This window comes from Anastrepha obliqua, chromosome 4 (genome assembly GCF_027943255.1).
Source record: "Anastrepha obliqua isolate idAnaObli1 chromosome 4, idAnaObli1_1.0, whole genome shotgun sequence".
NCBI lineage: Eukaryota > Metazoa > Arthropoda > Insecta > Diptera > Tephritidae > Anastrepha > Anastrepha obliqua.
The window spans coordinates 66,389,045-66,403,429 of record NC_072895.1 but is presented as its reverse complement, the minus strand read 5'-3'; the positions used below and the strand labels follow the sequence as shown (position 1 = coordinate 66,403,429).

The 14,385-nt window shown below is 36.5% G+C and overlaps 1 protein-coding gene across 1 annotated transcript in view; it reads left to right on the top strand.

Annotated features, from left to right (window-relative positions):
* Positions 1-11,541, top strand: part of LOC129243709 (ubiquitin carboxyl-terminal hydrolase 31) — a 67,941-nt gene extending 56,400 nt beyond the window's left edge. The window contains exons 3-7 of the mRNA XM_054880929.1: positions 1,484-1,618; positions 1,682-1,816; positions 6,159-8,184; positions 8,241-9,334; positions 9,398-11,541. Coding sequence (XP_054736904.1) covers positions 1,484-1,618; positions 1,682-1,816; positions 6,159-8,184; positions 8,241-9,334; positions 9,398-9,448 — 3,441 coding nt within the window. The 3' untranslated portion in view covers positions 9,449-11,541. The remainder of the gene's footprint in view (positions 1-1,483; positions 1,619-1,681; positions 1,817-6,158; positions 8,185-8,240; positions 9,335-9,397) is intronic.
* The last annotated feature ends 2,844 nt before the right edge of the window (positions 11,542-14,385 follow it).

Genomic DNA, 14,385 nt, shown 5'->3' with positions numbered 1-14,385 from the left:
GCTTGTAAACAATACTGTAGACTGTCATATAGCCATCTAACAGACAGCTGTGGTTCGTGCATTCGTATGTGGCGAATTCGTTCCTTCACAGATTTTATATCTGTCCCCAACTTGAGATGATTCTAAGATGTATGGTACGATTCACAGACAATCTGCCTATACCGGGTCTTTTTTTAGTAAAGTGAATGTCTGACGTGCAATATTTTCGCACTTTTGTAATGCAATCACAAGAAATGGAATAACGTGAACATTCTACTTAAAATTCAAAAGCCTACTGCTTTGAAAATCTTGTAATAGAACTTGTGGCATTACTAAATACATATTATAATATATGTATTTTAGTTACAGCTGGTGGCCAAATTATTATACTTAATTCGAAAAATTAGCTTCAATACGTTTTAGTGGAACGTATAATAAATGCATTTATTACATAATCATGTTTATATTAAAGAAAATCTTATTGCAATGTAGACTACTTAGAGAGAATTATAATTCAATACATACATACACCCGTTGACAGCTAATTTGAAACGCGATATTTTGACCAATTTTGACTACTTTTTTGTTGTTTTAATTTGCATTAATTTTTTATAAAAAAAAGTTCATTCTACAAAAAACATCATATAAAAAGTAAAAGGTGTTATAAAAATTTCAAATTTTTGAAGAGGAATTAAAACAAACGGGCATAAATTTTAATAAACCAATATTTTAGTTAACCACAATATTAAACCAAAATTGAACGGGCTACGAAATTGCATACTCAGAAATTTTGTGAAAATTGTGATAAAAAAAAATTGGAAGTATCTTGAATTTGTAAAATTTTTTTTAATTTAGTGCAAAGTTTGGAACTTTTAATTATAAAGTTTTTGTTATATTTACAAAGAGTTATATTAGAAAATAAAAATATTACGAAGATGAAGTGACTTAATTATGTGAGGACCAGTGTACATATGGATGTAGGCGCACTAGAATGCGCTACCCTTGATGCTACCCCTTATTTTGTTCTATAGCCAAAAGAAAGTATACACCTCTTTTTTATGTTTTTATATAATATTTACCCGTGCAGCCAAAGCTTTGAAAACTGCAATTGAATTCCCATAAGAAGAAATCGTTTTACGTAAATTCGGTATAAAATGTTTATAGATTTATATTATTTAATGTCCTATTTTAATTTATCTTCACAAACTTCCAAAAAATGATGCCTAGAATAAAAAAAAGTTAAGATAAAACGAGATAAATATTAATTTTTAACAATTTTTTTTATTTTGGAGACCCCCAAAACAAAAGTTGAAATTACTATTTTTGAATAAACCATGCATATCGACGCAGAATCTTTTGAGTATAAATTGTGGGTGAGCGCTTTGCTGGTGAGTGCGCACATGCACACATACATACATATTTATTGTTTGTTGAATCATTTATTACTTCATATTTGTAGATCTAAAAATACTTATGTATGCCTGTTTATTGTTTTCCTTTTAAGGCTGACTTAAAGCGACGCAACAAAATCAATTCACGCAAATTTGGCACTAAAGGAGAGTTAACCGAACAATTGGCCAATGTGCTGAAAGCGTTGTGGACATGCAAGAATGAGAGCGATCACAGCACCAGTTTTAAGGTGAGTCAATTTGTGTCTTCAAATATTTCATATTAATGCAAATGTGGTGCTGCTTTCTTTCAGGCTGTTGTCGATCGCTATGGTTCACAATTTCGTAGCTCAACACAACACGATGCTCAAGAATTTCTATTCTGGCTGCTGGACAAGGTGCACGAGGACCTGAATACGGCTACGAAGCGACGTTACAAAAGCGTAAAGGTACTTATTAATACTATACAATGCAGTTTAGTACAAAATTTTTTTTTGTTGTTTGCAATGTATAAATTTGATCTATGCGAGTCGTAATGACATAACAGAGAGGATTTATTTTAATGTTTTGGTCTTTTCGCTTGTTCCCCGAATTACTTAAAAGTATAACGAAACTACTCGAAATCATATCTGTCCAAAAACTTCGCCGCAACCGTAGTGGAGTGGATTTGTACGTCATTACCATTCGTTGGTTCTCGGGTTCAATGTACTTCAAACCCAACGATTACCCTCTTATCGAACAACCGACATGACGGACGCAGCCGCATTCCCATGGCAACCGGTTCCACGTTACCGGAATGACTCGGGTTTTTCCCGACCAAGGGCTGCCGCTCCAATAAACTAGCTATGTATGTCTAGGGAACAGTTTATCACGCAGTCCGCATTAAGTAAAATTAATTTTGTTTGGGCGCTAGACAAAAAACGGCAGGAATTTGTTACTTATCGAGATTTAAAAATATTTAGCTATAGAAAAAAAATTATCAGCTGGATTAAAAGCTAGAAATATATCATCGTCAATCATTTATGGAGAGAAGATAGTAGCGTTTTCTTGATGGTAAAAAGCAGGCCAGATCAAAAGTCCTGAAATGAGAATTAAAAATTTGAGAATTAAGGGATCGAAAAGGTTCCTTAAGTTCGATATGGTTTTACAAAAAAGAGGCTTAGAGGTAGAGGAAATATTAAGAGAGGGGCTGGAAAACGTCCTTGTGAACAGCTTAATCACAGTTGCGTTCCCACGACAATGGGTTCTACGTTACCGGACCGACCTGGATTTATATATGTCCAAGGATTGTCCTCAAGCAGCACTCCCCTTACATGTATGGAGAATGGTTATACTAAAACAACAACAACAGTTTAATCATAAGTATTATTCCCATCATTTTTCTATAACTAACAAGAGTCGAAAGATTAATAAACTTTAGAGGACTATTGCATGTGGGAAACACTCAAATCTCTTAATCTATCATCGCAAATGTCTTAAGGCAAAAATAAAAACTGGTTTTGCATAGATTCTATAGCCAAATTCAGTATATAGGAAATTTTCTTTTAATTCATCGAATTAGCGTGAAACTCTTTACTCGGGGTTTTTAGGGATCGCTGAATACGAATTTGAAATAAGTTTTTCAAAGAAAACACAACCAAAAATTACTAGTACGTACTTCCGTTACCCGCAACATTTTCTCTTGTAAATATTGATAAATGATATCTTTTTGCAATTATGCACGTTTTACATTACAAGTCTTTCAAACTTCTTTATTATGTTGGAAAAAATAAGAAATTTCCACTTTTATCCAGCTACTCTTTTTAGACTTACGCAAGCATTCTCAGTATTCTGCATCTTATCTAATTATTAATTATAGTTAAAATAAGTTTGCAACAAATGTTTTGCCGATTTACATGCATACATACATATGTATAGATACATATATAGTGTAGACAAATGTACACGTGGAATTTTTTTATTGTTGAGGAAATTGCGACGTAATTGTAGCTCATCAAATGCACTAGTGGCTAGCCAATAGTTGGCAACCAGGCAGAATGTGGCAGTTAATTTTACAATTCTTATTTACATTCATTGTAAATTGGGCATTGGACAAAAAGAAACGAACAAAAAGAAAGTATGCGATGGCAAGAGTAAAGAAAAGGTTCTACTGTAATATTGCACTGGCTGCTTATGTAAACAAAAGCAAATTATTGTTGAAGTATGTTTATTAAAAATATTTTTTTCGCGACAGTGTATACTTATACTCTTACCTACACATGCATAGACGTATGCATGTAAATCGAGTTTGCCATGGCTACGCGTGCTCTTGAATTATTATCATTTTTGCAAAGTGGAAAACTACTATTTACTTAGCGTCTTGTATAGATAAGATAAGCTAAAAGATGGGGGCAGCGAGTAATTGAAATAACTTACGAAAGTTTTTGATCAAGGAGCATCTCATGGCGATTTTTATGTATTCTAAAACACGCGGGCATATCTATTTAGCAATTATTGCTTTCATATATACGTACATACATGTATACATATGAATGTATGTATGTACTGTGAGCGTCAAAATAAAGTGTACAAAGCATTTTGTTATAATATGGAATTTATTTCAGTCTTTTATAACAAAACAATATATTTTAATTTCATGTTTTTTAAATTAGTATTTGATTCTCTACTAATTACTTAAAAATTACAATAACAAAAGTTGTAAGACAAAAACAAAATTTAGTGCATATTTTACACGTCAAAATAAAGTGTACAGCGTACATCAGTAGCATTTTAGCGATGTTGTACGGTAAAAAATACCGTTATATTTGGTTGTTTACTTCCTTTTTCGATGCATTGAAACTTTTTTCATATTGTATTTTATTTGGTTGCAATCGGCAGAGTGAAAAGTTTTTGTCTCCAGTAAATTAAATTCTATTATTAATTTTTTTTAATAATGGGTAAGCAAACTTCGATTGATGTTAGAGAACTGGTACTAAAGCTTCGCAATGAAGGTAAAACCTTTCGTGAAATTGGCTCTATTGTCAACAGAAGCCATAATACTGTGAAAAAAATAGTTGACAAATACAAAAAGTTCGGCAAAGTAGAAAATTGCCCAGGTGCAGGCCGTCCAAAAATTTAAAATAAGATTGAAGTAAGGTCTATAGTGCCTGATGTGAAGAAAAATCCCTTCAAAAGTGCTGTCAAAATATCACAAGAAGTTTCAACTGCATCAGATACTAGCGTAAGTGCCAGTACAATACGTCGAGCGTTGCACGCAAATGGGTTACATAGTCGTCTCCAACAAAAAAAGCCGCTAATATCGACAGCAACGTCTTCATTATGCAAAAAAATACGAAAATCGGGATGTTTCTTTCTGGAATAATGTCCTGTTTAGCGATGAAAGTAAGTTCGAGGTCTTTGGGCAGAAAAAACCGGTTAAAGTCTGGAGAACCAAAAAATAAAGACTATGCCGACCAAAATTTGATAACCACAGTTAAGCACGGTGGGGGTTCGGTAATGGTGGGTGGATGTTTGGCGGCAAGCGGAGTTGGCAATTTGGTTTTTAGTGAAAGTACCATGAACAAAACAGATTATCTGAATATTTTACAAAAGAATTTACTAACCAGTGTGCAGAAATTAGACTTGCAGGGATCTTGGATCTTTCAACAAGATATTGATCCCAAGCACACAGCAAAAATAGTAAAAGAATGGCTGCTTTATCGTACTCCTAAGAGATTGGATCATCCTCCACAGTCACCAGACTTAAACCCTATTGAACATTTATGGGAGCATTTAGACCACCAAATCCGGAAAAGGACAATCACCAAAATGGATATGCTGAAACTATATATGAAACGCCATAAAGGAAGAGTGGGATAAAATTTCATCTGACGTGACAAAAAACTAGTTGAGTCGATGTCCCGAAGACTGTCTTCCGTTATCAAAGCAAAAGGGAAATCAACAAAATACTAAATCGATATCATTTTTGTAAAATATATCTCTGTACACTTTATTTTGACGCGTAAAATATGCACTTTTGTTGTTGTAATTTATTTTTTTGTTGTTTTCTAGTAATTAGTAGAGAATTAAATACTAATTTAAAAAGCATGAAATTAAAATATATTGTTTTGTTATAAAAGACTGAAATAAAATCCATATTATAACAAAATGCTTTGTACACTTTATTTTGAGGCTCACAGTATATAAGTAACAACATGGAAGACAAATTGATGGTTATATAGTAGGTTGATGTTGCGCAATTTGTTTAACGATCATTTCTATGAAAGTACGAAATGCACAGACAACTTTACGTAGCCCTCACAAATAATGCGTTCAGAAGATAATTGATTTTATTTAAAAAAAAACTGAACAAGAGAACTATTGTCTTTTAGGATGTCTGACATTTCGCCCAGCAGCATTTCTAAATACATTTACATATGTTTGTCTTATCGCTCCAAAGTATGCTATACCATTTTTTCGTACCCTTTGGTCCACACCATGGCTTGTGTTCTTGAGCAAAACTGTTCCTTATTTGTTTTAACGCCGTACAGTTCTCGTTGATTCTAAATTATTGATTTCATCTGCAATGGCCTTTGATGACTTTGAAAGGATCCGTCTTGGCAAGAGTCACTATTAAATTATCAGTATTGCAAGTCGTTTCGTTTACCACCACGTCGTTCTGGGGATTTTTAAGAATCGGGAGAACTTCTGTAAGTGTAGTTCGAGTAAACATTGCTCTTTAAAGAAAAAAAAACCATATAACAACCACTTTTCGTTTTCATATGTATAATTTTTATATGTTTCAACTTTTAGAACTCTTACGGTCGTCCTGATGAGATAATCGCCGCAGAAACGCTAGCCAATCACATTCGCTGCAACAACTCCTTTGTACAAGCGGTGTTCCAGGCACAATTCCGTTCGTCGCTCACATGCCCACGTTGTAAAAAACAGTCCAACACTTTCGATCCGTTCCATTGCATTTCGGTGCAACTGCCACAGTTAATGCAACAAACGATTTTCGTTACTGTGGTCTATCTACAACGAGAACCACGCCAAGTAAAGATCGGTATTACTGTGCCTACTGGTTCGCCCATTGTTGCCCTACGCGATCAATTGCAAGCTGATACTGGCATTCAGGGAAAGCGCATGGTGCTAGCAGACATCAACAAAGAAGGTTTTACGCGCGTCTTCTATGACTCCCAGCCGGTTGCAACGCTGTGTGGCGTTGAATCGATTTATTGTATAGAGGTACCCGAGATAAAGATCGCGACAGTAAATTCGTCAACGGTATCAACAACTGCCGTCACCGAAAAGAGCGACACAATTCGCACCAGCAACAACTCTAATTCCAACCCCAGTGCGGAAGCAAATTCTACATCAACAGAAGCAAGTAAAATCAATGCTTCTAGCAATACTGCCAATGCAAATACCAACGCCAAGGTTACGAACACGTCGCCTTCTGCCAGCACTACCGCAGAGCTACTTTTGTTGGTGGCGAATGTGCGCAAGCGTAAAGTCGTAAATGATGGCAACGAGCCAGCGAACGGCAACGGGGTTGTATATACGGTGGAACGGTTTGGTATGCCATTCAGCTTGCTAACAGCTCGAGATTGTTCTTATGCCGATTTGCAGAAGCGCCTTCTGCGCGAAATGTCGCCACTGTTAAAACCTGAAGTTTTCTCGTTTGCCCAATCGCTCCATGATATGTTTCAAATGCGTCTGCAAGATCCATCTGCAGATCCCGACACATATCTACAGAACGTTGAACATCCACTGCTAACGGAGATGATCGATTTGGCTTTATCAGTGCTCTCGGCTGAGGCTGGACCGCCACATATAAAGTTGTTGCTTGAGTGGCCTGAGCCAGAAGATTATTTTGTGGATCTCAGTGATAAGGTGGTGGAAGACGAAAGTGTGGCGCGTTTACTCGACGATCGTAAACTTAAAATGGCGAATGACACTTCAGTACTTACTTTAGAGCAATGTCTTGAGCACTATACCAAGGCGGAAACATTGAGTGCCGAGGATGCTTGGCGCTGCCCGCATTGTCAGCAATATTTGCCGGTTGTGAAGACGCTCGGTTTATGGTCACTGCCCGACATATTGGTCGTGCATTTCAAGCGATTTCGCCAGCACCATGAAAAGGGCGCAAATGCAGCTAAACTTACCACTATGGTGAAATTTCCGCTGAACGCATTCGATATGTCGCCGCATATAGTACGCGGCGGGGACGACGAAGAAAGACCGCGCCCAACTCTAAACACTGCTACTGCAATGGATATGGGCTCATATTCTCGGCCAAGTCCTTGGAGGAAGACGCGTTCAGGGGATTCCCGATCTTCCACACTTAGTTCGCGAGACAACAGGGAGACACGTTACGACTTGTACGCTGTGTGCTACCATCAGGGTGATACTCTCGAGACGGGCCACTACACTGCCGCATGTAAGAACCCCTATGACCGACAGTGGTACAAATTTGACGATCAACGGGTTTCCAAAGTACCCAACGAATCCATCGAGGATGAGATAATTAACAATGAGGCTTATATGTTATTTTACCAGCGTCGTACTGGAGACGTAGCTGAATGTTCCGGTTCTAGTTCCAATTCTGGTGATCACTGGGTATCACGAATTGCACCACCACCAATGGCAGTGGTTGAGAAGATAAAGGATTCGGAAGAAAAACTAGTCGAAGAAGATATAACTAATGATAGAAAAGACGTTGTTGTTGTCGCGACCGCAGCCGCAATCGAAAGAATACCAGGAAAGCCCGAAGAAAAATCAGTCGATATACCAAAATTGAAAGAAGCTATACATGAAAAGGACGCAGTTGGAGAAGGTAAGTCCAGTTGTGTAAATACTAACATAACTTATCTTAAACATTTTTATTTACAGTAAAAACAGATGCCTCACCAGTGGTTGTGAAGAATGAAACGATTTCAGTCGATATCGAAGTATTCGACTTTGCCGATGCAAATTCTGCTGCTGCTATCGATGCTGCTGATGACAGAAAGGATTCCGTTATACACACATTAAAATCCGATAGCACAGTAAAATCCGCTGAAACGTTGCCATTAAGTATGACAAAAGACAACGTTGGCGACAATCAGATCTTCGTTATGGACGAAGATTGCCACATTGATGAAAGCCAGTCTCAAGCAACAATAGTACAACCTGTCAGTAATGGAGTGTCTGTTGCCAAATTGCAATTATCACCCTTATCAACTACCAAAGCGTTGTCAGCGACAGTGGCAGTAGTTTCAGTGACACCTTCAAAAACATCTGCTGGCGGCTCAACAAATTCAGTATTAACCAATGGCTATGCTACAGATAACCCAACATTGCCAAATCGAAGCTCAAGTATCGAGCGTCCCGAAAGAACAGGTAAACCGAAAAGTCCCGCCACGTATGTCATTCCCAGGCCGACTGTTCCGGCTGGTATCAATGGCGACCGCGGACGTAACTCCTCAACTTCTTCCTCCAGTTCTTCGTTGTCATCACACTCCTCTCCACACTCACTGGCCGTGTCCATACATGGTGCTTCGACGTTGCAAAACAAGTTTAACGGCTTCACCACCACTTCGGCCACAGCGAGTAACAACTACAAGGAAGTATTGCTCTCCAGTAGTCTAAAGAGCAACAGTAGCAGTATTATTAGTGCCGCTGTGGCTGCGCATACAGCACACGAATTCCACTTGTCACGTCATCAGCCATGGAACGGCAGTCGTTCGAGTGTTTCAGCACTGGAGAGTGGAACGCAAGCGAACAGTCATCAGCATGTGCATGGACTTAATTTAAGACATTCATTCTCCACAAGCTCTAATTGTAAATTGCGCGAATGCAGCGAAACGCTGTCGTCGATGTTGCGCAATTCGACCAATACATGCAGCAAAGACACGCTGATATTTATTGACCAGCAGAATCATCACCATCACCACAGTTTAATCGAAGATGACGACGATTCGTTCATGGGCAGTCGTTCACTTTGGGTAGGTTTTTTAATATAACTAATATTTGCAAGTAAGCTAATAAATATATCTTCTTCCTCACAGATTTCGCCAGTAACGCCACACAAACTCATAACGGTCTCGCCAAAAAACTGAGAAGTCGCTCTGCCATGAGCTTTGAGAATTATATATTACCGTTGATGATACAAATATACAGATATCTGAATAAGGATAAGAAAATTAAAGGTTCAGCAAAAGAGTTCTTTAGTGTTTTCACCATTGAATTTATATAAAACCCAACTGAACGATTTACATAGGAGTAAATTCTTTTAAAATTTAAGAGCATAGTGACCAAATTTATATAAATTATATACGTGTATGTATGTATTTGATGTGTATGTATGCATGTGGTATTCTATAGACACTTGCTGTCTTTAGAGGCAATAAGTGACGTACAAACAAATGTCGTATGAATGCGACACATGATACCCATTTAGAGGCAGATAACTGTAAAATGAATTATCGATAGCAATTAACAAATTACCAGTGAATGTGATTCGAGTGCGCAGAGATGTAAATTATTGTAAGAAATACATGTTAAATACAGGCTTAAAAAGCTAGAGGAATGAGTTATTAGAGGTTGGCATTTTGATTGTTGGTACATTTTACATTAACTTATTGGCCAGTACAAGGAGCTGTGCAAATAAAATGACAGTTGCTACATGTGAATTTATCTTAAGTGGTAGATAAGTAGGAGTAAAATGTGGAATATAGTGAAGTCTGTATTAGCAGGTGCAACCAGACATGCATGCTTAGCATTGGGGAAATGAAACATGATATACATATTTATGTAAGCACGTGATCATGTTAATTACGTATGTAAGGGTACAATTATATTTGCAACCATAACATTATTTAGTGCTGTAAGCTAAATTTATGGAAATATGTTGGAATTAGTTATTATGTAAAGTCGAGTTTAAGACTATTGAAGCAATATCATTGCGATACAGTTCACGGATATAAATAAAATAGAAATGGTCACTTTGCTTGGTTTGTTTCTAGACCCAACGACAGGCGTAAGAAAATATATTACCTTTTGTTATTGTAACAGCATAGAATACACCCCAATCAATTTAACGCAATTCTAGTGAAATGACGGCGGCCGCCGTAGCCGCACGGTTTGTGCGTGAGTACCATTCGGAATTCAGAGAGAGAACGTAGGTTCGAATCTCGGTGAAACACCAAAGTTAAGAAAAACATTTTACTAAAAGCGGTCGCCCCCCGGCAGGCAATGGCAAGCCTCCGAGTGTATTTTTGCAATGAAAAAGCTCCTCATAAAAATATCTGCCGTTCGGAGTCGGCTTGAAACTGTAGGTCCCTCCATTTGTGGAACAACATCAAGACACACACCACAAATAGGAAGAGGAGCTCGGCCAAACACCCAAAAAGGGTGTACGCGCCAATTATATATATATATATATATATATATGTATTTATATGTATATATATACTGAAATGACAGTATTTGGGGTAATATTAATGTTGGTCGTTCGGTAACTTAGATTCAGCTGTCAGGGGAAACAAGAAATGCCTTTCCATTAGTACGAAGCGTAAGTGCAAACCACGTTGCTTTTGAATCAATCTGAATTAAATTTTTTTCAGCTTACCTATGTATATTATTTAAAACGCTTGTCCGTTTTTTGCATTTTTTTCCTCTGTCCCTCAACTAAGTATAGGCTCAATTACATATATCGAAATGTTTGTGTGCCTACAAGCGTTGAAAATAATTTTTTTGATTTTTGCATCATAATTTAAATATTTAATTAGAGAAATTAATATTCCAGCAATGAACACTTGCATATGTATGCATCTGCTCTTAATACAAACATACATTATTCGGCAGTCACAATGCATTTTATGTGCAACATATTTTTAGGTTTTAATTTGATATTCAAAACAACTAAATTAGCCTCATTTACTTTAGATTTTACTCAAAATGACGCAAAAATGCAATAACTGTTTGTACGAACGAAACGAAATACTGTGTAATTATTATATTATATGTGTATTATTATTGATACATACACATGTCTATGTATACGTAACTTAGCACCTTGCAATAAGCTAAAAACCAAATGTAATACTTCAAGTAGATTTTAAATTGAAATCAAATATATATGATGAAGCATATAAGTATATTAAATAAACATAAAAATATTAAAGACTTTGACTAAATTTTGTTTATAACATGAAAGCAAATAAGTAATAAATAATATTAATGTATTTCATATATCTTTATTTATCTAAAATAAAAAGTTGTTGAAAATGATAAAATCTATTTAAGGTGAGATGAATTCGAAATAAACATGAAATTACAAGCCAAATTACAAACTTGTTTTACCATCTGAAGGCACCACAATTTTTATAAATAAGCCATAAAGAAAAATTAGTAAAGTTGGGATTTTTGTATGAGGCCACTATACATATTTTTACAACTCATAATTCGCACGATTGTCAGAAAATAAAGGAGCTTCAGAAAGGTTTTATACCGACATACAATGGCATTTTTCAAAACGCCTTTTGCTTTATGTTCGAACAAAGTAACATGCTCCTAAGCGTAACCCTGAAACCCTTGATGATGTATCGTGTTCCGAAAAGTATCGTTGATGTTCTCGTCACCAAAGCAATCAGTAATATGCACGTCACAAGGGGTCCGTTGCGAAAATGAATTTGACTGGCAGCAAAATAAATTATGAGATTTTGAGTCGAAAGCGCCACAGAAGTGCCGTGCGCCATGCCGGAATGCACAAAAATTGGCAACTTTCTACTTTTGCGGTACGGCAAGTGCGGCGAAAATGACAGTTATTTGAAAACGAACAATATTTTATCGCACAAATTTTTATCGGGAGGGTTTTTTATTACATCAAATTAAATGCAGAAAATAAATGGGATTTGAATGAATTGAGTCAATTCGAATGCACCCATATATTTTCGATAAAAGCTTGAAAGAGCAGAATAAAGGCTATGCTTAACCAAGTTATCCTAAAAAAAGGATTTGTGCGTCCCCATCTCCAAGTTGTGGTCGCACCCACCGTTAAACATTAATTTGATAATATATTACACAACTAAAAAAACCTGTATGCGATATTTGCTTTCACGACAAGAAAATCTGTTTTTTTTTTTTGTTTATATTCGCTAATACTTTCATTATGGCACCACGGGCCGTATTAAATGTCACGTCAACCAAATCCATTGCCGCAACGGACACAAACGGCCCATTGTGACAGCCCTATAAAAAAGCTGATGCAATATGTACATATATACATACGCAGCATAGGAAGAAAATGGAAAAAATTGCCGAGAACGAAGAAAAGTAAGTTTTAATGAAATTATATTGCTCATTATAAGAGATTTGTATTTAATTTTTAATATTCTAAGGGTTGCAAAGCATAACTTTACAAAGTCTCAATATTTTACTGATACAATGTACACATAGTGATTTTAGGAGGTGTTCTACGTAGCAGATCGTTATTCGGCTCTGAGCGAATATGGCACATGTACTTAACAAAATTTAGCTCGTGTCAGTGATAAACGCCAAAAATCAACACAGCCAATGCTCATACCATTTACGAATACGGTACATCCGCGTTATCAGTTACAATTTTTCATTGTTTAATAAACCAAAGCCAGAAACCAACAAATGCAAATAGTTCATTTATCTATAACTAAAATTATTCAAACATTGTTTTTAAGTTATTCTAATAAAAGTTAAAATGTTTCTAAGTTTATTTTGTAAATGATTTCGAAATATACTACTTGGCAACACTGTGTGGTGAGAGAGCAATCAGCAAGACGTCTCTACGAAACAAACTAAAATTTTTCATTTACCCACATAAACGATCTACGATGTAACGGAACGGAACGGTGGGGATTCTTCATTTGCATGGGGCTTTCATAAGGTTTTAGTGTAAGCTGACACGGAACGTACGTTTACGTTGGTGAGTGTGAACACCATTAGACGTTACAGGTCCGTTGTAATACCACTATGTTACACGGGAACCTCATTTACTTCGTGGAACCAATTTGTGGCTCTTATGAAACGGATTTCTCCCATCTCCACTCCAAAGAGTTCCGTTAGAGAATTGAATTAAAATTTACCTAGATACCTGTGCAAGTGCTTAACTGTTTATTTTTCTTCCTCTTCCTCATCTCTACAACTTCTACAATATTCGTGTGAGAAAACTCCTAGCCTCAAGGAATACCTGCCAAATAGCCAATGATCGGTTATAAAAGATATCCTCTCTTGAGAGGCTAAGCAGTTCCTTTGTACTTTTCTTATTGCGGTCTTAGTAGCTTAGCATGTACCTTTACCTCTCCATGATCTATTGGTCTCTTGGATAATTTTGTATTTGATTATTAGTTTGCTCGTGGCCATACGTATCCCAATGGAACTTTTATCACTGAGCAGGTCACTACTCGTACCTTTCCTAACCAGCTCATCGGGTTTACAATTTCCCTCAATATATCCGTGCCCCAGAATCCAAATAAGGCTGACCTTGAACACGATGCTAATATAATTTAGGGCTGCCCGGAATTCCTGTCCAACCTTTAATCTTAGTATAGCCGCATTCATTGATTTAATGGCCGCCCTGTTATCCGAGAATATATTTATAGTAGTTTTGGTGCATGCGTATTTAGATAAATAACTAAAGGGTGATTTTTTAAGAGCTATAGGAAAGTTTTTCAAAAAAATACACGTAAAATTCAGAAAAATGCATGAAATTTTTATTTAAATCGATAGTAGAGTCCATATAATTTAATGTTTGAAGATTATTTCATGCAAATGTCGACCGCGACTGCGCTTCAAATGGTCCATCCGCTTAGTCCAATTTTGGCATACTCTTTCCAATGTTTCGGCCGGTATCTCACATATAAATGCTTTAATGTTATCTTTCAATGCTTTAATTGAAGCAGTCTTGTCTGAATGGACATGAGCTTTTTAACATAGCCCCACAAAAAATAATCGAAAGGCGTTATATCGCACTATGTGGGTGGCCAATTGACAAGCCCCAATTGTTCACCGAACTCGCCTC